General features: G+C 46.2%; 1 protein-coding gene across 2 annotated transcripts in view; it reads left to right on the top strand.

Moving 5' to 3' along the window:
* The window catches only part of DHPS (deoxyhypusine synthase), a 155515-nt gene that overhangs the window by 66256 nt on the left and 65693 nt on the right, over positions 1 to 23566 (top strand). For both annotated transcript variants that reach the window (XM_069604108.1, XM_069604109.1), the window contains exon 4: positions 11888 to 12009. In XM_069604108.1, coding sequence (XP_069460209.1) covers positions 11888 to 12009 — 122 coding nt within the window. The remainder of the gene's footprint in view (positions 1 to 11887; positions 12010 to 23566) is intronic.

Raw genomic sequence — 23566 nt, 5'->3', positions numbered from 1 at the left:
GGCTTTGCCATTGCTAGCATGTGCAAGGTTTCTGACAGGTTGGGCTACTTCTGTTAGCTAGTTTAACTTGCAGTCTGGCAATTGGAACCTTTCACTGGACCCCCAGAGACCCTACCTGCATTTTTCCCTGCCTCAAAGAATCTGTGGAACTTTAACTTGCTGCTTGCTGGCTGCACTACCACTGTCTGTTGCTTTTATTATTTTTTTATTTTTATTCCTTTTGCTCAGCACTTTGCACTTTTCCCCTTTTCCTATCCCATGCACTTGAGCATTCTCAATGTCACTGTGCCTAGTAAGATCAGTGGTTTGTTCTCCCTTGTTCACCTCCCTTGCCTTGTCGCGCTCTGAAACACTTGTGCACAAGCGTGTTAAAAATTAAATACCTGAACTGTTGGGCTAAAGGCCCCAGACAACTTAGGGCTGGACATTTTAAGTTGGGGGATGGTTCTCTGTGGACCTAAATTGCATAATCTAACCTTACCTTTCCTTTGCAGGAGTTTGTGATGTATATTATGCCCTATGATAAGTGAATGTATATATGTAATCTATTTTGCTTGCGTTGTGATATAACTCTACCCCCACTAGTCCTTTTTCTCTAGTGTTTGGCCAATAATTGTAATTCGTGATTCCCATTGTGTGAAATCATTGTGGACCCTTTACAAGCTCACCACATCTGAAGACCTTAACCTAGACCGCCTGTCACTGCTACCTGAACTGGTTTGGCTACAGCACCCCAGAGTTGTCCCTATCACAATATAGGTTGGCCTTCCATATGTCTGTCCACCAGGCCAGAGTATAGAGATTCAGTCCTAACATTACCCCAAGGTGTTTTGCCTCACAGGAGGGTGAGGGGAGAGAGCCCAAGGAGTGCAGCCAGAGTGAGAGGATGGAGCCCTTGGGAGCACCACATGTGGAGAGACAGGTGGTGGAGAGAAAGGACCCACACTGCACCTGGGAGAGAGGAAGGTCATCAGCCATGCCAGGGCCTGATCCGTGAAGCCCAGGTTCTTGCAGAGTCTGTTAATCAGGATAGTGTGGTTGACTGTTGTCAAAAGCAGTGGAAAGGGCAAGGAACATGAGCACATGGGGAGTGCTGGAGTTGAGGTTGGAGAGCATAGCTTCATGCATGTTCAGGAGAGCAGTTTCAATGCCTCTGGCTGCTCTGAAGCCAGACTGACGGTCCTGGAGACACCCAACAGATTCAGTGTGGTGGGTTACCTGGAAGATGGCCATCTTCTCTAGGGGTTTTCCCAGGAACGGAGTGAAAGAGATTGGGCGATAATAGGACAGGAGGGCTTGGCAGCAGGTTTTTTTTTAGCAGCGGGTGCACAAGGGAGTGCTTAAGAAGAGAGGGGAAAGATCCAGTGGTGGAGTGATTACAGAAATCGGCCAAGGCTGGAACGAGAGCAGGGGTCCCCTATTTGGATGATGCTTTCATAGACCGGACTGGTCTAGAAACATCAGGTGTTATAGGAGAGAAGGAGAGGAGGGGGGTGGTGACCAAGCAGGGGCCTGAGAGCGAAGAGAAGCAGAGGAGAGTGCAGACAGGATGGCCTTGGTTTTAGTGAAGTGAGAAGCCAGAGCTGGGCAGAGGGCCTGGGTGGGAGTAGAAGAGGTGGAGACTGCAGTAGGATTGGGCAGCTCCTTGCAGATTCTTAAAGGTTTGGACGTGTTATTAGAGGATGCAGAGTTGCAGGCTTGAATATGGACCCTCTTTTTAGAGAAGATGGAGAGTCTGTATTACCATTGGAGCAGGTTACAGGACTTTGTCAGAGGGTGTGCCCGAAGCTCCCCACTTCCGCTCAGCTACTCTGCACTTACTTTTCAGAGCGTCCAGGTTGGAGTCAAACCAAGAGTTGCACTTGGCGGCAGGCGGATCCTCATGGCAGGGGCAAGGAGAACAAGAGTGTTAGAGATAGAAAGGTGAACGTTGGAAAGGGCTGTCAGAGTGGGAGTCAGCTGCAGGGGTAGGAGGAGGCAAAAGCGGCCACTGACACTCGCTTCATAGGTCGAAGGTCCGTGAAGGAAGGCGGCAGTGCTGGGTGGGACTTTGCCTGGGAGACAGGAAGTTTTAAGTGAGAAGAGAAGAACGCGATTAGTCCAGGAGAGAGGAGTAGTGCAAGGATTCAAGAGGGGGGTGTCTGAAGAGATGAGAACATCCAGGATGTGTCGGCCTAGAAGGTAGGATGGAGAGAGTTACAGAGGTTGTGGACGAGCCCAGTGGATGGGTCTGAGTAGTCCAGGTCGCTGTTGAGATCCCCAAGGAGAACAAGCTGAGAGGAAGAGGAAAGGAGAGAGGAAGTAAGGTCAGCCCATTCAGAGAGGAAGAGGGTGACCTGGCCAGGTGGCTTCTAGATGGTGGCTAAGGTCAGAGAGAGGCCAGGAAACATAAGAGAGCCTGCAGACCAGGCATTCAAAGGAGGAAAAGTGGTGAGGATAGAGGCAGGGATCCGCTCAGTAAAGATTAGGGCCACTCCGCTTCAGGGCCTATTGGGCCTGGGATCTGAGAGGATTTTGTAGCCCTCAGGGAGGAGTGTGTCAACTCGTGATGGAGCTGGCCTTGAACCATGTCTCGGTGAGCGACATCTAGGCCCTGGAGTTCAAGGAGATGTCAGAGGAGTGTTTGACAGCAGAGCAAGAGTTGAGAGTAGTATGTGGAGCAGGTTGCCACTTTTGAAAGATTTCCCGGGAAGTATACAGGAGGGGATGGCAAAGGGGCCAGTGCGGTGATGGAGGGATTAGCAGGAGAAGGAACTAAATTGATGAGGCGAGGGAGGAGCCTATCAAATAGGAGGAGATTGGGCAGAGGGCCCTTGACCATGATGGTACCATTTAGACAATGATGATGACTCGGGAGGACCGGAAGGAGGCTATGAGGACCTCCCGCCGGGTGCCACCATTATTGGTAGAGTAGGAGAGAGAAGTGCAACCATATGAAGGGTCCAAAGGCTGGGAGAAGGAACGACAAAGAGGATGTTGGTAAGAGTCTGTCTGGCGGAGGCACTGACATAGGTGTCTGGAATGGGAGGGACTGGCTTGGAGAACAGGGTATCCTTCTTGAGCTTCTTCTTTCCTCTTGAGCTTCTTCTTTCCTCTTGAGCTTCTTCTTTCCAGACTTGGTGAGAGGTGTAGGATAGGATAGGAGATAGAATAGCAGTTAGAGAAGATGGGGGATATTGAGAGCACCATAGAGGATGCGGAAGAGGAGGGAGAGCACATGGGAGGAGAGAAAAGGATGCACAGAGCTATGCCACATAGGAAAGGGGGAGAGGTCTAGGGAAGGAGGAACAGAGGGAGACAGCAAGCAGAGCATAGACGGATACGAGGTAACAGAGGACAGAACAACAGTAGTGACAAGAACAGGGGTGAGCCAACTGGGCTCAGTTACGACCTAGAGAGGCCTAGAGGACACAACAATAAGCAGTGTGACGGGCACAATCAGGAACATCTTACCTAGTGGGGAAATGCATGAGAAATGCAAAGAAACAGTAGCGAAACACAAACACAAGTATGGTTAGCCGGGAGAGAAGGAACCTAATGGGTACGCAGAAACAGTGTAGAATTAGTCACGTGTTGAAAGGAGTAAATGCGAGGTAGGGCAGTTTAGTGGGGCACAGTAATTGCTACCCCCCCCCCCACCCGCTCCTTGCCTACCTTATGGTGGTTGCTGGTCGACTGCTGTGCTGCATGCTTGCGCTCCCCTCAACACTACACCCTTAGCCAATGCGTTCTTTTTAAGTCTATAATTTCATTTGAGTTTTGTAAAGACAGTGTACTTGTTAATGGTCAGGACACTCCTGCAATTAGACTCACTCGGGCCAGTATAACTGTGGTAGATGAAGGTTTCTTTCAGCCTGAGGAAGTTGCTAAGGCTCCCAGAAACCTTACCAAGTTAGCAGGATGTCCAGTCCAATTGTGTCCCATACTGCCAGCTATTGTTATATGTAATGACATGACTGTTAGCATTATTGTAAGTGTCCAGTCTGAAGTGCCAGGTAGGGTACTCTTGTGCAATGACTTGAAGGCACTGGGTGTCCTTTTCAGCACCCAAAGCCCCCCCTCTAAGAAGAGAAGGGAGATGACCAGGAAAGCAAGGGAGGCAGCTTTAAGAAACCTTCCAACTGAGACCAAGGGGAAACCCAGAGTTTTCAAAGGAAAGACAGACCCCAAGCCCTTAACTTCCTCAAGGAAGAAAGTTCCTGTATAAGAGAAACAAGAGGCTGAGTTGTTGCCAGAAAAATCCCCAGAAGAACCATCTTCCGATGAATCGGAGGTGGAGGAGATTCACCCCTGTCTGGAATATCTGGATCCTAGAGACCACCCTAAGCTGCAGACCTTCTCACAGAAGGTAAACCCTCAGGGACAGATTTCAGTAGGGGACAGAGAGGTTTCCTATCTAGAAGGTCTGCGTTAGGCAGTTAGCCAGAATGAAGGGCAATGCACTAGGAAGCATACTCTGTACAGGGAGGATGGACTCCTCTACAGTGAGCCTATGGAGTCTATTCCAGGGGACCTCAGGAGAATGGTGGTACCCCAAGAATTGGGACTGAAGTTCCTACAATTATTTATAATTGTTCTTTTAAATTATAATTGATCTTTTATAATGTGATTAATACCACCAAGTGTTTTCTAAGCGCGGAATTGGTATTCAAACTTTTATTGCGCTTGATTGTCTGTCTTCCAAGACAGACGCGTTGCCCCTGAGCTATCCTTATGCCCTTTGAGCACATGAAGTCCCCTGGCTATGGGTGCATAAGTTGAGAAACATTGTAGGAGTTGCCACACTTTTGCCAGTTATCTTGTAAAAGTGTAGCTAAGAATGTGGTGCCTCTACCAGTAGTGGGAGTTCTTTTTGAGAGGGTGGGTATTGACGTTGATACCCTAGACTCCAACTTCTTCAGGCAACTAATTTATATTGGTTGTAGTGGACATGCTGCTAGGTACCATGAAACTATTCCAATGAGAACTCTTACTGCTCAGGCAGTGGATAAGGCCCTACATGATATTTTTTACCAGAGTAGGCTTCCCTAAGTAGGTTTTTTTCCACAGTCATATTTTATGTTCCACCACATGCAGGCTATGTGGAAAGTTCTCAACGTCCTACCACCCTCGGACAAATGGGTTGGTAGAGAGGTTTAATAGAACTATGAAGGGCATGATTGGAGCTTTAGAAGAACTACTTTGAGCCCTTCTTCTGCCATGCCTTCTTTTTGCCGATAGAGAAGTTCCTCGAGCTGGATTGGCTTTAGTCCTTTTGAGTTAGTTTATGGTCACCCTGTCAGAGGCCCTTTGGCCCTGATTATGGAGGGTCGGGAGAATGCTCCTTTCCTCAAGCCAGTAAGGATTACTGACTACGTGCTAGGCCTCGGACAGAGGATGGCACAGATGATGACAGGCATCTGAGAACTTGAAAGCTGGTCAGGCTGTGGTCAAGTAATGATCATGGTCCCAGTAAAACAGAGGGTCTTGCAGGACAAATGGACCGGACCCTTCAAAGTTGTAGGATAACTTGGAGAGGTCAACTATTTTGTAGATTTGGGCAACCTCGAGGAGCCTCCTAGGGTCTTTCATACCAATCCGTCTGAAGGTTTATGTTTCCAGACCAGAGATAGGACCTTTGCTGTTAGCCTCTGATCAAGAAGAAAAGGAGAGTGAACCTCTGCCAAATCTTCTAAGGGGACACACTTCAGATGGATCAGTAGAAAGGGTAAAACTCTCTACTTATCTGACAATGCAGCAACAAAAGTAGTGCAGAACTTTGTCCCTCTGTTCTCACTTACACCAGGCCCTTTGCGGCAAAAATGCCATTGACACTGGTGATAGTGTACCTGTTAAAAGCAGGGCTACAGAATGTTGGATGATGTGAGAAACCACAATAAGGAGGTCAACAAGATATTTGACCTTGGAGTGATTGAACATTCCACAAGTCCATGGGCTAGCCCAGTTGTATTGGTGGCAAAGGCAGGGACTAAGGAACTTAGATTCTGTGTGGACCATAGGGCATTAAGTGCAGTTACCAAGACTGATTCCCATCCCTTGCCAAGGACAGATGCACTGATGGGTAAGCTGGGCTCAAAATTCATCCTTACCTTTGACCTGACAAGTGCTTATTGGCAGATTGCCACGACTGACCATGCCAAGGCGAAGCCTGTATTCTCAACTCCAGAAGACTTGTACCAGTTTAAGGTCATGCCCTTTTGGATTTAAAAAATGCACCTGCCACATTTAAGAGAATGGTTAATCATGTTCTGAATGGGTTGGTGAATCTCTGCATGCCATACTTGGTTGACATTGCAGTGTTCAGCCCTACCTGGGAAGAACATATTACACACCTAGGACATGTGTTGCATGCCCTTCAGCAGGCCAATCTGACCATCAAAGCGAGAAAATGCCAAGTTGGTCAGAGTCGAGTGGTCTACCTTGGTCATGAGTTGAGGAGGAGGAGATATTAAGCCCTTGCCCAGCAAAGTAGAGGCTGTACAACCTGCACCACTCCAACTACTCAAACTCAAGTAAGAGCTTTCTTAGGACTTATTGATACTACAGGAACTTCATTGAGAACTATGGGACCACAGCATCTCCTCTGAATACTTTATTCTCTCCCAAAAGGCTGATGCACACTCCCTCCCAGTGTTGCGTCACAAAAGGTAAGCCTGATGCTAATATCTTTTACCGGCTTGTATGTGGCTGTACCTGATTGCCCTGTCAACAGACTATACTGCACTGCTAGGATGCCAAACCAAGCGCCTTCCTCAAACCTCTTCATCATCCCCTTAACCCCTGATTTGACTGCTCCCAGCTACCCTGCTATAGTGCTAGCTGAGTTGTCCAGGCCCTGCAACACATACTGTGAATCCATCGTACTAGGACATATCCCCGCAGAGCTTCCTCAATGCACGGATTATGTCACTGTGTTGGGCGTGCCGCCTGCTAATGCTCCATCATAGCCGGTACCCAGGTCTACAACAGTACACCCTGCCACTCCTCCTGAAATACTACCCAGACCCACTTTGGTGCAAACCTGCCAGCGCGACCTTCGCCGACCTGGCTACCTATCTACTACTTCAAACTTCCTCTAATCCCTATCAACACTATTAAGCTACAGCTGACATCAACCCAGTCATTGTCCACCCAGGCTAACCGAGCCTTGCGCTGCACCAGCCTAGAGGCCCAACCTCACTATGTGCCTACAAATGCAGTGGCCACCCCCATGGTACCTACAGCAGCTAACCTGACCTCCATGCCATCCTCAGAGTGCCCAATACACTACTGACCCAGTCTCCACTCATACTAGAAATTGTAGGCTCTGCCTAAAAACAAGAAATGCTATCCGGCATTGCTTACCTAAAACCCTCCCATCCAGAAACGCCAAGCTAGGGACCCGAAAGTGCCGTCCCACGAAAACCCACCTCGCTAGATGCCAGCGCACATCAGGCCATAGGCCCATAAACTCTAATCAGACAACATTGCAGCCCATCTATGATATTGGGAGTGATCACGCAAAGCTACGTCCCAACAAAAACGCTGCTAGGGATATCCTATCCAGGGATATTAGTGGGAACCCGAGGCCCACCAAGAGTCCAGTCTCCTTTTGAAAACAGCAGTAGCTCCCATGCTGGCACAAACCCCACTGAGCATCAGGCCTGCACCTACCACTGCACGAAAATCAAACATTCCAGCAGCTCCACTAATCTTAAAAGGTGCCCTCATCCATGCTAGGCCCATCCCAGCCCATGCTCTAGACGTCAATTACCTTATCACCTCCCAGAGCCCAAACTTGCTGGCCATTGAAGAAAGTCCTGAAGCAGAAGGAAAATGGAAAAAGGACATGGTTTGTACCATGGGTAGCAGCCATTTTGAGTACATGGTACTCGGGTATCACACACAAAGGCTATGCAGTGGGAAAAATAGATAAACTGTTCACATCCACCATTTCGTTCTTTATACTTCACAAAAGTAGCTGCGATGTTACTTCAAGAAAGGTTAAAGGGACACAGTGTCCCTGTAGCACTCTTCTGAAGGAGGCTTCTGGTACACTGAAAATAGAGATGCATTCTCTGTGTGGTGGCTATAGGGGACTGACCATGCACCCAAAACAAAATGGATGAAGCAGTTGAGGGAGAAAAAGGGCACCATTCACCCCAACAATTAGCTAGGAGCCAGACAAAAAGCATGTCCAGTCAATGGAGGAAAGTGTCAAAAAGAAAACTTTCCTAAACAATGTCAACGTCCTACTAGATGCTCAAGCATGCTTAGTTCAGCTCCTAGCCCAGAGCTGCCAAGCATATTCTCCTGATCCCGAAGTCTCACCGTAGGCTGTATGCAAAGCTAGGCTGGTGACCAACAAGGGACCGGTGGAGGATGCATTGCGAGCAACTATGCTTGTTTTGTTCCAGTATTAGACCCTTGCCATGCAAGGGGAGACAAGCAAATTGAATTGCTGAGACCTGTAATTGGAGGCTAGAGTGACACAGTATTTGGGATGGGGCTAGAAAAGACGCGGTTGCCTTTTTTGTTGACAGTCTTCAGTGTAAAGGCAGTGGGCTAGATTCTTACATGGGTGACCTACACTCTCAAAGATGTTCAACAATCACATACCTATTTCTCCTCAGAGAAGGGTTTGTCACAAGTGAAAAGTAAAAATAAAATCCCAGACACATTTCAGCCAGGCATATCACATCATCTTGTCTTTAATGTTGTTCCTATGAAAACCTGTGAGAGCCCAGCAGGTCACAGTTGGGTCCCAGCTGTGCAAGGGGAGAGTAGCAAATTGATAGTTACTGAGCCTGTTCCTTGTGAGTTAAGGGCAGGATAAACGTGTCACCCACCGACCCCTCAATAGCAGCTCTTCCCCCAGCTCTCTGTCCTCTTGAAGTCCTTTATTTAGTGCAGTGCTCTTGTGCCTGTTATCTAGGTTCTCCCTTAACGTACTGTATGTCAACAATGTATAATTGTTTTGCGGGATTTGTAAAGCGCACTCATTTTGGAAAGATTTTATTTGCAGCATTCCCTCCATCGACCTCAATCGATCGCCCAGACACTATGATTTGAAACCTTTCCTGACTTTTAGATGTAAATAAAGCCTTTTGCTTTTCTTTCACTGCACAGTTCATCTTTTGGGGGTATTGGTCAGCCCATAAGGGGGCCCTGTCCCCTTTGCAATATTACTTTGTTGTTTTAATGTAGAATGCGTCCTTACAGTGCAGTAATGCAGGGGTACTTTTTATGCCATTTAATTGTTTTTGTACGTTTTGTAACAATTCTGGCAACATTTATACTACAATGACATTTTAAGTACTCAAAATGGCTATGCAACCTGTTTACTTTTGGCCATCTTGTCTTTTGCCTTCTTCCCGGGCAAAACGATGATGTGAGTATCTTGCCAGACGTGCGGGCTGGTATTGCCTAGCTGCAACCCACAATCCAGCCAGGTGTATGTCTAGTCATTTTTTAGTCAAAACCCCTGCAAAGAGGTGCAGCCCGCTGAAGACCCGAGTACGAACACTGTGCATTGCCCCCAGCCAAGTCCTGGTGAAGCTCTGTCCTTCTGCATCGATACAAAATACCTTAGGCTGTGCTTCCCACCATGGCCTGGTCGGACCAATCAGTCGGGACCCCTACACAAGGATCCTGCCCTAAGAAGTGCGAGCTGACCGCGTGGATAAAGGGTCTCATTGTATCTCTTCCATTTCAGTTTTGGTGTGGAATTTCACAGACAGTCGTCCTGCAGTTTCTGCTCTCCATTTATGTGTACAGAACAAAACAAATCTCTGGCCTAACAATGTGTGAAACTAACATGACCTCTTCTACATAATCCAATTTAGGGCAAATAAACTATACATTCAAAACAAATGGTTAATAATTATGAGATATCAAGCACACTACAATATATCAAGTGACACAAAAATTGTGCAATACAGTATATTTGATTCTACACAACTAATTCTTAATAAAAAAATATCCACATGTGGTTATCACAATAAGAATACTAAAAAAATTGTGTGAAAGAATATATTAAAGTAGTTGCCAGTGTTGCTTTTTTTATCGTGCTGTCCTCTATACGTTTTAAAATTCGTAAAAACACAGAATAACTGTGGGATTTTACTCGGGGACAATGAAATTGGAAAGTGGTGATGGAAAGTGGTGATAATCCTGTTCATAAGTTAGGAGGTTGCTCACTTATAGCACTTGATCACAACTGTGTAATTCCGAAAGTTGAATCCACTAAATTGAAAATCACACACCCGAAGACAATTATTTAATAATTGTAGGAAGTTATGTACATATCCTGCTCCCCCTTTTATCCTGTTTATGTATTTATAAACTATTTCTGAAGAGCGTTTAGTTGGAGCGGTCACCTCTATAGTAGGTCCGGACCTAAACAAAAAGCAATACTGCTATTTAAAGGACTACGCTTAGGGTAAAAAAAACTGAACTTCAAAACAATTTGTCCAAGCTGGTGTAACAAACACATTTCCTCTTTAATATTGCGGTGTTCTCCTTTACAAATCTCCTAATATGTTTATTCAGTACCTAACACATGTTAAGATGTCAAAAAAGCCCTGGGTATATAGAGTGGCCCTTACCTCAAACTGGAACACGATAATACATTGATTGTGAAAAGTGTTTCTGAAGTCAGGTACTGTCTTTAACATTGGGGCCTAACTTAACATTGTGGACACTGAAGCATCAGGGCCAGGATTTTGCTTTGACAATTACAAGGTGTCCCATCTCTTTAATTGAGTCATGCAAGTGCTGCTCCCAGTTTAACGGACAGACCTCCTTAAGGGTTCCTTAGAGTACTGATTGGCTTTACTTTTAACTTTGTGAGTGACCCCACGACCCAAGAAGCACGCTTTATCATTTGTAAAAGGTAAATAAGATGTTTTACAGTTTGCGGGTGAGTAAGTATATTTTCCTAACCTTTGTGTGTGGTAATCACATAATTAAAGCATGCAGTGCTGTCCTTTATAATAACCACACTGCTCTCCTAAGAGTTTACCTTGACCTCTGACCAGAGCTACTACAAGTGTGGGGTGACAGATAAGGGATTGGAGTCTAGGGTGGAGGTGAGGGATGTATGACTAGTGAGGTGCTTACTACAACAGATGTGGGTGGGGTGTGTAAGGACAAACTGGTTCTGTTGGGGAAAATCGGCATAGTGGGATACCATAAGGCGTAGGAGGCTGGAATGTGTAATGACTTGCATGCATGTGTGTAGGAGCTACCTGGCTCACACAGACATTTTGAGTGATGGCTTCACAGGTTTCCTTTCAATAAATAGCCTATGCGATCCAAGAATAGGTTGATCATTGCTCTCTCTCAAATCTCAGATGAACACAACACTCCATGCTGCACAGTTTGTCTTTATGCCTGAAAGGTGTTCTGCACCCATGTTTTGGCTTCTGAAGGTGGGCTTCCTAAGGCAGCTACCAACATTCTCTCTCAATGTCTGTGCTGGACATTTAGCGCCTAATCTCTACAACAGAGGGGACATCATTTTGCTGCCCCCTCTGAATCTTTCTCCTTCCTGCCCACAAATCAGTGAAAATACCCTGAATCCAGAAAAAAAAGATTTCTGTGTGTTCCCACACTGTGCAAGTGCAACCCACATCAGCAGGTAACGCTGTGTGGCAATTGATTTTGTGAATTCGGAGTTGGGCAGCATTTAGTGATCAGACCCCTGGAAAAAAGTGTACCTATTTAGATTAACGAGCCTGACACCTGCGGGGTGTTTGTCCGATTTGTGTTAAGCAGATTCTGATTCACTGCCAACTGTGCATCCTCTTAAAATTGAGCTATTGAGTCTGCCAAAAAAGGTTCCATTCCTGTTTCTGATGGATGTGATTCTAGGTTACGCTAGTGGTAACTCGCTGCTTTCCCACAGGTCGATGTGCTTGTGACGACAGCTGGTGGGATTGAAGAGGACTTCATTAAGTGCATGGCGCCAACTTACCTGGGTGACTTCAATCTAAAGGGGAAGGACCTCCGACCGAATGGCATCAACAGGTGAGAGGTCAAGAGCAGATGCGATTCAATAAATTGAAAATAAATGGTTTTTGGATGGATAGGTGGTACGCCTAGTAGTCACCTTTACTTCTCCTCTCTAGGGTTATCTGCTGAGCTGAAGATCCTAAGGGGTGAGGAAGGGCAGGAGCGGTCTGTGGTAGGGAAGTTGTCTTGAAGGTGCTGAAATTGTCCTAAAGATGGACTTTCACCCTACATAGATTGTACTTTCATATGCCTGCTGTTACACCATAGACTCTGTTAGGACAGTTTTTCTGAAGTTCAACTAAGGGCTTAGTAAAAAGAGGCATAAATTAGTTTTCAAAAATTGATTAGAAGAGTTTTCTAATTAAATTGTTTCTTGATTAGCAGACATACATATTTGATTAGCTATTTTGTACTAATATTTTTAAAGTCGCCAGTAGTTATTTGTACCCAAGACATAAAATGAGCAACAATACACCATTTTTATGTGCTGCTGTTGTGCGACATTAGTGAGATGAGGGTCTGTAAAATATAAAGGTTAGCTTCATGAGGGAACACAAATAAATACATTGATATGATGAGAAGGCTCTGAAAAGAGGTTTTCAATGCAAGGCTCTGTGCAGCTGCTCCAGTCAGTGTTGCACAGCCCAGTGTCCACGTATAATGTAGGATCCACATGCTTGACCCATCATTTGCTCTGCAAGGAGATGCTCAGATGTTTCATAAATCAAACATTTTACAGTGTTCAACGAAGCTCATAGGGCAGGGCTGCTAATAACCTCAACCCCAAGCTAGGTAGTCCCAAGGACATCATTTCATCCCTGTACACCCATGAATGTGGTACTTATCACAATTAGTACTCGGAACCACCATCTGTGGTACTGATACATTTTTAAATGTCTTTGGCACTTTAAGAGTGGAGGAGATATTATTGTTGTGCTCTCTCCATTTGCCTCTTTGAATTTGCAGTCAACAGGGAAAAGAGGGCAGAGAGTCCCCTGAGGACAAAGAGGAATGCAGGGTGAGCTGTGCTTTCTTTGAACAGGCTAATTTAAATAGCAAGGTATGCTTCACAAGTGTCAGTTTAATTAGCAAATCAACAGAATTGCACAGCAAATTGCTATGCAACACTGCTTATTGTATGCCTTGTAAAACCATTCAACTGAGGCAGTACAAGTCTCCACTCTTAGTACCTCCTGAGTTAATAGTAGCGTAGCCAGAGCAGCCAGGCTTTTCTTAGGAGGGAGAGAGGGCTGTAGAATCGGTACAGATGAAATTGTAATACACATTGTTCAAAGAAACGCTGAAACACTATGTATGTAAAAAATAAATGATTTATTTAAATACAGGTAGGCCCAGATACATCTAGGGGTAAATAAGTACTAACACATTATATGAAATCACAATTATAAAAACACAACACTATACTTCAAAGCACACAGACCAAAGTATAAACCTTATTTGGAATACCTAACAGTAGTTCTAGGGAAGTCAACACCTTTTCATACACATTCAGTATAGGTCACACCTATTCTTTGGGAGTTAAAACCAATGTTTACTTTCACAATTACATTCAGTAATGCAAGGGCAGTAGACCCTACCAGTTTGTACAGTGACTCTCGGTACAAATCAGATAATCGGTCAACTGGACAATATACTGTTGAATAGTGGAACACTTATTCTAGGTGGTACAGTAAAAACCTATAACTACTTTTGTGGTAGCACACAGTTCTACTAGGTGAGTAGAACCTAAGGATGTAATATTCAGTTACAGGTGCTTTTGAGATCAGTGAAACACAGATTGAGATAAGCAGTAACTCTTGTAACTTATTTTGGGGGTGGCACACAGCTAACTCAAGGCAAGTAAAATCCATATGCTTTTTTAATCTCATAAGGAGTCCAGGTTAGATCTTTCCCAACTATACAAGTGACTGATGTAGGACTTATAAGGGACAGTTAGAACCACAGACTCTTGGTTAGATAGCACAGGGAAATTAAACCCTAATGTTACACTTTTACTGAATGGCTCAAAGTTATTCTAGGTAGGCAACAACCTAATCCAGACTTATTCTGGACATGCTAACGGCAAGTCGGGGGAAGCAAGACCCAGTTGGGGGACACTCATACAATTATCCTAACAGGACTAATCTGGTGATACCAACAGTTGGAGGGCACTCATACAATTATCCTGCAGGAATAATCTGAAACCAACAAATCACTTTTGGGGAAGAGGCACAACCTAATCAAAGGTGAGTAATATACCTTCACATCTACTTTCTATTGAAATGGCAAAACAGTTTCTGGAAAGAAAGATGCTAGCCATACTTTTAAGAATAGTGCATCACACATCCAAGGGAAGTAACAACTTTTGTAACTGCTCACTCTTAGAGTTACAGTTACCAACAAACTCTTTACAAGTAAGTCACTTTTAAATACTTATTTTCTTTTCTAGGCAAAAGTCCCAATCCCTTAAATTATTTCCCTTATTCTTGGAGCATGTGTGTTATCAGTGGCAGAAGGGGGGGGTGGGGGTCACTAGGATCTAGTGTCCAACAGGCAGCGTCAGGATAGGTTCTTAAGTAACAAATGTAAGAGTTCCTTAGGAAGACTGGCCACAAAGGTGAGTACTTTACTTCTGAGTTGGAAGAGGGTCCAAGGGCTTCACAGAAGACACATTAGCAGGATTCTAGCAGTGGGACTGGGTGCACTGGATGAGAGGGCTCCCCATCACAGAAAACACCCCACAGCTACACAGAAATCCTAACAGACTTAAGGTAAGTACATACACAAGTCAACACAGTAACTCAGCATTGAAGAGGATTTAGCAGCAAGAGGACTTCAGGGTCTGAAGCCAAATACCCAGTCTGTGGATTCCTAGTCGTGGTGACTGAAAACGAGACCTCAGAAGGAACTTTGCAGCAGGGATTGATGAAGAGGCTCTAGGCAAGGTTTTACTCGCGGCTGAATGCGGTTTTGCGGATTTGGTGCTTTTTCAAAGAGCTCAGAAGGAGACAGAAAATAGCAGTTGAATTATCGTTGTTACAAAGGTCCAGCACTGTGGTGAGTGGACTTTTCAGACTCGATTTGTGTCTCTGGAGATCCACCAGGATGCCCACAAAGTTTCAGCGGGATTACGAAGACCATGCACCGCACAGTGGCTCGAGGTCCCAGGTTATTGGGGTATTGCAGCAAGGCAAGGTTGCAGCAACGCGTGGGATGGCTCAAAATGCAGGTGGTCTTGGGTCTAGCAGGTCTCACCAGGCTCTGGGCCATGGTCTTTGTTTTTGGAGTCCCCAGATCGATTGGAAGGAAGGGCTACAGCAGGCTCAGGTTACACAGCAGGCTCTCCGGTCGCTGGAAATAATCTCTGCTGCTTTTCCTTCATCATCCTCTTCCGTTTCAGTTCCAGTGGTCGACTTGTCTTTAGCTTCCAAGTACGCAGTATTGATCAGGAATTACAAAACAACCTCTGCATTCTCTCCCTGCATTTTACAAGAATGGCGGTCTGGTTGTCCAATCAGGACAGCCAGCCCCTCACTGGGATCTGTCCCCATTTAGGCAAGGAGGAAGACAAAGAGCGCAGAGTTTTGGACTCCCCTCTCGCTTCCTGCCCTCACAGGCAGACTAGGGCCTGGGCGGGGAGACTCCTGCCAAAGATGGAAATCACACAATGGAATTTCCCACCCGGGATGTCGGGGGGGGGGGTGGTGGGGGTGTGTCTGCTCGGAACAGGAAAGGACAAGAAACACTAAAATGGAAAAAAGAAGACAGGCCATTTTGGTAAAATGAGCACCCTTAGGTGCCTTCACTGCAGCTGTGAACACAGCCCGCGGAAAATGTGCACCAAATTAATACAAGGTATCACTGCCACCAGCCATTGAAGGTAAGCTTGTTCCTGTAACAGAATTGTTACAGTTTTAGTGTGAAAGGGGATACATTGTATCTCCCCAGCACTCCACATAAGGTGGGGTGTGCTGGTTTCACCTAAGAAAATGTAAAAGGGATCCAAAGATCCTTTCTACCCTTGGGAACTGTACTTTTCTCAGGTTTAGCAAAAGAAACTTAAAAGGGGAGTCCCTAGGGCAACCCAGCAGCTACAGGCACTTATTGGCAAAAAGTTAAGAGGATAACTTTAAAAAGACACTATGGAGAGTCAAATGAATGACACCCATAAAAACAGTAAAAGATTCTGTGAGGTTGGAAAAAGGTTTCCACTCACAGAGGTAGTAAGGAAAAATCTCCCGCTAGTAAAGCAAAAGGTTCTGGGGTTGAACGAGGTCAGGAAGATTGACCAGTTAGGTGAAAATATTACCCAACGGACTCCATGCCACAAAAGCTGCACTCAACACTTTTTAGTGATTGGCTCTTAGGAAGTAAGAAGTGGTATGCTGTGTGCATGTGGAGAAATGGCAATGCGTGTGTCTTTGTATGCTTGGTATCTAGCTTTCAACTTTACACTTTCTTTAACTGATGTTGACCATGCATGCTGTTTTTGCCTCCACAGATCTATGCATTTTACATCTCTTGGGCTTTCCTATCAATGTTGATCTTCTTACTACCTTCCCCCTTGCTTGTGGCTCTAAGTTACATTGTGCCCCTTTGTTCCTATGTATCGGTTCCTATATCTACCTATGTTGCGATTGCTATGATATGGAATAAACTGCAGTCCCAGGACTACATAACTGGGCATTTACATTTTTAGGAGAAGGTGAGGCGTACTCTTAAATGAAATCTTGTTTCCACTAGCCAGTGGAACAGGAAACTTCTGGGGAAGTTTGTGCTTGGACTCATGATAAGGTGGTGCTCTATAAATGGCATCAATGCAAATATCATTACGCGATTGATAGTTGGAAACATGGCTAGGGAGTTGCATCAAGCAAGCATGTGGAAGGGCAAGAGACTTCTTAACAGCAGTTTATGCTCAAGCAATCCCAGGTACTAAAGCTCATGGGTAATATCAGGAAGACGACCAAGCTGGATCAAAGCAAAGTCCACCATAGTCTGCTGCCAAAACATGAAAAGAATCTTGCCGGGTATTATGCAGTGGAATATTACACATTTTAGCCGATGGGAAGCAAACGTGTGTTGTCTAGTACATTCCACAGAGGCTTCCCTGGAAAGGGAAAATGCATTAACCTATAAATAAAACGCATTTATCTAGCCAGAAACTGTTAGGAGGAACCAGGGAAGACTGGTTGTGTGGATATTGGCCAGTCTGTGGTGGGGGGGAGACGGGGCTCGAAATTTAGGGGAGCTGGGAGCTATTTAGCTACTGCTCGTGGTCCGAAAGAGGCCTGTTAGCATACCACCACAAGCTACTTTTGGCTGCCCGGGCAAACTCATACTGAACAAGCACACCTATGTGAATTTAACTCTGCATTTGTGATGATCTATAAATAAGCATTAGGGCACATCTGTATAACATTTGAAGCATGAGGGGTCCTAAATAATGGGCAAAGTGATATGTTTGCATCTTGCATCCACCGGAGTTGTTCGTTTATCAACAGTAGCTCAACCATAGTTCATATATTCTGCCGCCTTGCCGCTCTCTCGGTGGTGAAGTTTGGGTGCATGCGGCCACGGTGGGGCACAGCTGGGGCTTTGCGCCCACAGTTTCACATGAGTGAAACAGATCCCGCCACTTGTCTATGGACTGCCGCTAATATGTTCCCTCGTTTCTTGCCACCAAAGCCTGGGCTGTCTCAATGGATCAAACTACCTGCTGTCACTATCGTGCAGCTAAACACCCAAGCCCAGGGTAGCGCTCTGCGGTTCTGTAATCACTGTGCACAGTTGTTTGTGATTGTCTGGCATCAATAAGCGCCTCTGTAGTTTTTGGAGCAGTTCAGCTAGCGGGTGGAGCGTACTCGGCCCTCCGCAGCATCTGCCAGCGCAGGTGCTCCCCGCTTTCAGATTATTAGCAGTGGTTTATTCTGCTGTTCTTATCCCCACCTATGTTCAGTGCAGTATGGGGACCTGATCACGTCAATCTTGCTCCTTACGTTCAAGAGTTTGAATCTGATGTTCTGGCTGTGTATTATGTGCCCATATACTGAAGTGTGTTACCCCCACTTGTTTATTTTCCTGATGTCCATTGCTTTATCGACTTGGGACAACCCATGGGTGATCAGGGCAGCAGTCTGTATGCCCCCCCCCCCTCAGGACATGGCTGCGCTGCCTCCCACTGCCTGGCAACTCGCCAGAGGCTCACCAGAGCCGAGACAGCATCACGCGATCCACCCAGACTGAAGCATCCGGGAAGCCTGAGATGAGCGTTCCAGGGCAAATATGGGGGTTAGGGGTTCTCTCCAGGTCGTGCTCAGGGGGGCAGCTACTGTGTGCGGTGAGTAGGCACCGTAATTCAGGGGGTGATGTTTGTTGAGGGTGTTCGGCCACCCATGAGTTGCAGTTGGCCCTGTGGGGGTCGCGTCGATTATCCCCCTCGATGCAGCTCACCTCTCCCTTGTGTCCCGTTCAGGCTGCCCACCAGTATCCGCGCTGTCAAACGCTGCATTGCCGAGGATGAGGACCTTTTATGTGGTTCCCCCGAGGGTCCGGTCAGCTGAGTCTCTGTTGCAGTTTGGGAAAGGGGCTCCTCTTCTCAGAGTTGTCGTCGGCAAGGGCCGAGGCAGTCCCTCACTATATCCTTAAGGACTTTAAGGACCCGCTGCTGCAACGCCTGCTGTCGGTCCCTATTTTTCCTTTTTCGCTTCTTGCCACTGCGTCGCCAGCAGGGATTCTTTTCTGCACTTCTCTTCTTACCCCAGGCCGGCGCCGAGCAAGATGGCGGTGTGCTCCGCTCTTCTCCCACTCCTCGGCCATTAGCGGAGGAACCAGGCAGCAGTGCCTCTCTGGTGTCCCAGATCTCCACTGTCGCTTCAGCTTCGGTCTCAGAGCATGGGCAGTGAGTCTGCAGAAAGGTATCAGGCGAAATTCAGGATGTCAGTGGCTCCCACAGAGCTGCTCAAGACCACGTCCACGCTCTGCCATGTTGAACAGTGCCCCCTCTTGGCTTTCTACTTGCCTGGGATTCAAAACATTCAGACGGATGCCTTGAGCAGGGAATCCGCTCAGATGCACAAATGGAGGCTGAAGGACGACCAGGTGGTAAGGACATTCAGGAAATGGGGAACTCCCCCTCTGGACTTATTTGCCAGGCCAGAAAACAAGCAGTGCTGTCTCTTCGCCAACAAAGTGTCTCATACGGACTCCAGGGGGACGCATTCTCATTCCTGTGGACAGGCCTGTTCACTTAACCATTTCTTCAATTTTCCCTGATCAGGAAAACAATTCAGATGATTTGCAAGGTTACATGCAGAGTGATCCTTGTGGCCCAGTTCTGGCCCAGTCAGACCTGGTTCTTGGACCTACTTCACCTGGCAGTGGACGACCCTCTGCACCTGGGGTCAGAGCTGGATCTTCTTTCACAGAACGAGGGGAGGGTGCGGCATCACAACCCAGGCTCCCTCAGCCTTGGAGCGTGGCTCCTGACCACTCCAGATTCGGAAACCTAAGGATTCTTCAGGATTGTTGCTGCATCTTGGCGGCAGAAAGGGCGCCATCTACCAACGCGTCATACGCCCCTAAGTGGAAAAGATTCTGTATCTGGTGTTCGCAGCAGCCGGACTTGCACTATTGCATGTTTCGCCTCCACAACTCCCTTCTGCTGTTGGCGAAGGAGGGTCTGGCATTGTCATCTATCAGGTCCACTTGGCGGCCATCTTAAGCTTCACACAGCAGCGCAACTCTACACCTCTGTTCAGTGACGGATTGATTAAACATTTCCTGAAGGGCCTTTTCAGGACTTTTCCCCCCGAAGAAGTTTTCTCTGGTCTGGAGTCTCAACCTTGTGCTCGCGGCCCTCATAAAACCACTGTTTGAGCCTATGTCAACGAGGACCCTAACATTCCCACATGGAAGGTCCTTTTTTTGGTGGCCATTACATCTATCGGAGCTGCAGGCTCTGGTCATTGACCCTTCATACCTACGTTTCATGAAGGACAAGGTTCTCCTCTCTACAAATCCCCACTTTATTCTTAAGATTCTGTTGTATTTTCGCAAGAACACTACGATATCAACCTTTTTTCCCAAGGCTTCCACTCCAGCGGAGAAAGCGTTGGATTCATTGGACGTCAAGAGGGCTTTGAAGTTCTATCTGGACAGGACTCAATCCTTCAGGACATCTAGACAACTCTTTGTGGCTTTCGGCCCCTCCAACAAGGGGAAGCCGATTTCGAAGCATGGCGTCTTACGATGGGTATTGTTTACGATATCAGTCTGCCACGAAAAAGCCAACAAACCTTTACAGTCGACTCCCAGGGCCCACTCTACGAGGTCCATGGGTCTTCGGCTGCACTTTGGGCAGGAAAACCGCTCAGTGACATTTGCCAGGCAGCAACATATAGGCAGTACGGCACACCTTCACCAGACACTTCTGTCTGAATCAACAACATGCTGAGGATGTGCAAGTGGGGCGTGCTGTTCCAGTAAGGTAAGCCCTGCAACTTCTAGGGTTTTGGCTCTGCTAATGTTTTGAAATAACTGAAAGTGATGTCTTACTGGTGTTGTTTATATCACCTGTTGTATAGGCCTTGTTTGCCTGTTATGCACCTCCAGGTCCTCTTACTGCTACGTACTCTATTCACAGCATGTGAATCCATGACAGATCCAATGCTGGAGAAGGGAGTAGTTTCCTACCTGTAACTCCATTTCTCCAGCATTGGTATCCTTCATGGATTCACATGTGCGCTCCAGCCTCCCACCTCAGGCAAACATCCCTTTCAGGTATCCTCCTTGAATGGAGAGGTTAAAATCTGAAGGGAAGCCGCAGGGGCGGGGTTATATGCTGGACAACTCATTGGTGCGGCCTAAAGAGGTCGATAGGACACTCAACGTGTCGGAGTTTTTCCATAGGAAAATCACTATATTAAAGTTACTGAGGTTTCTCAGCCTGACAACGGGAAATATTCACAGCATGTGAATCCATGAAAGATACCAACGCTGGAGGGAGTTACAGGTAAGAAACTACTCCCTTTTAAAGCTTCATCCCCCCTCTCCTAGTGAGACCCCAGCACATTTTTCTTGCCTTCTGGACCTTTTTCTTTCTATCCTGAATGAGGGGGGCCTTTTCCCACTCATCCAATCTTATTTGCTCTGACATGTGGAACTCTGTTCTGTGTTTTACCTTTTACTATGGAGTCTGCTTCACTTGTGTATAATCGCTTTACAAAGTTAATATTCCTTTCCTCCATATCTCTTTTAAGGCATCTGCGTTGCAGCACTGAGCTCCTTATTGGCATTGTTGCTAGGCACCCTTTGGTTCCTTTGAGATTCTTTCTTTATCCTTACCAACTAAACTTCTTAAGGCTGCAGGCCAGCACTGATAAGAGATGCTAATGCCAGCTCTGTTAGATAAAGCATAGGCCTGCTCTTTTTTGCAGAAATAACCCCAGAGGCCTGCGTAATGGTGAGGAGGTATTGGCTGAAGAACTGTGGACCCTTTACCATGCAGTAGAAGCCGGTTTTGTTTAAAAAGCTTCATCGGCTTATTACTGGTCCGGCTAAAGTTTGTAAGCGGTACAATCTTTTCTGTGTATTTATTTATTGTTAATGTATAGTGCGCTTCATACCAGCGAGTGGTTTCTAAGCGCGGGATCGGGATTTGAACCTGTGTTGCCCTGCGTTGTCTTGCTTCGAAGACAAACTCGTTGCCCCTGTGCTATCCTTCCTCCCCTGTATGTTTTCTCTGCATTGTTTATTGGGTGTCTCTTGTAGGGTATCTTTCCTGTCAATGGATAACATTTTCGAAAGATGTCTTCAGACCAATGAGAGAACGGAATCAACTCTCGTCTCAATATGGAACGACCTATGACAACCGTACTGCCTTGATACTTCTAGACCTATCCGCAGCTTTCGACACAGTCAACCACAACATCCTTATAACGAGATTAGAAGGATTGGGAATAACAGACACTGCCCTAATATGTAACAAATCCTTCCTAAAAGACAATAACCGAAACTGTATGACTGAAACCTTTGAAGTCCAACCCAACAGATGCCACGTGCAGAGTACCACAAGGATCATCTTTCTCCTCGCTTTTATTCAACATCTACCTATACCTATTAATCAAAATCATCAAAAGACACGGCCTCACATGCTACAACTACGCCAACGAGACACACATAATCTTCAAAATACAAGACACCCGAGAAGAAAACACAACACTAGAGAAATGCCTTCATGATATATTCAATTGGATGAACCACCTCAAAATTAACCCAGGCAAAATAAAGATAATGATAGTCACAAAAAACGGAGGAGACACCAACTACATCCCTTGGCCAGGAGAACTCGGTATGACCCCAATACCATCGCGATTGTTGGGGGGGGTGTGGGGGGAACACCTGGGGGTCCTGATGGACAACAACCTCACTCTAGAGCCACAAGTAAACGCTCTACTCAAGAAATGCTTCTTTCTCCTACAAGCAGCAAAAAGGATCCTACCATTTGTCATTTGCCAACAAAACACTTACCATCATCGCTGCGGTCATGTCCAGAGTAGATTATGCCAATAGCCTATACCTGGGTATGCCTGAATGACTTCTTAAAAAAAATGACAACGCATACAAAACGCGGTAGCCAGACTCCTTCTCAAACTACCCCAAAGAGAACACATCACACCCGCACTAAAAACACTACATTGGCTACCAGTAAAACAAATAAAATTCAGAGCAATACACAACCAAGGCGCAGAATTCCTGAGAGATAAATTACACCTACACCAGCCGACAAGAACGCTCTGATCAAGCAACAACATCCGCCTGGAACCAAAACCCTACAACAGAAGGAAACTGTGAGAATCCTCTTTCTCTCACCATGCACCGAAAACTTGGAATGACTTACCAAAGAACATGCGTAACACAAGCAACCACCTAGTATTCAGGAAACTGCTCAAATCCTGGCTCTTCACTGTGTAACTAGAAGACCACCCACACCACTAAAACAACGATGAATAAAGATACCGATCCCGGTTCCCACCAAGCAACTGATTACGAACAGAGTCCAAAGGAACACACTCCATGACATACCATAAGAGATAATGTGAGATGGCCACAAGAGGAGGACTCTAAAGACTGAACACATAGACAGACCAAGACGGAAGCACTTGGACGACTCATCCAGACCATCCCGGCCTGTTAGGCAAAGATTGTATGCACTACCACGATGGTGCACTACAACAACCTTGACATACAGGTAATAGGAACCCAACCTTTGGTATAAGCTTGTACTACACAGGTTGGTAGCGTGTTGGCATCCAGGCTTATCTGAAGAGGGTTCAATGTGAGCTATAGGAGAGTTGCACAGTGATTCAGAGTGACAAGTATTCAAATAAACTCTTACACACAAGGTTTCTTGAATAAACAATTATTAATTTATTAGTCAGTTAGAATAAGCCTTCTTCAGAAGGGAGCAATATAAAAGCAACACACACATACACTTCAGAAACTGTACACTCTTAGTTTCTAAAACAGTAAAAACCCTTTTGCGATGGCCCACAGTCACAACCTACACACT

This window comes from Ambystoma mexicanum, chromosome 3q (assembly GCF_040938575.1).
Source record: "Ambystoma mexicanum isolate Mex_15411 chromosome 3q, UKY_AmexF1_1, whole genome shotgun sequence".
Lineage (NCBI taxonomy): Eukaryota > Metazoa > Chordata > Amphibia > Caudata > Ambystomatidae > Ambystoma > Ambystoma mexicanum.
Note: the sequence above shows the minus strand (reverse complement) of the source record. Positions and strands in the feature narration are given on the sequence as shown.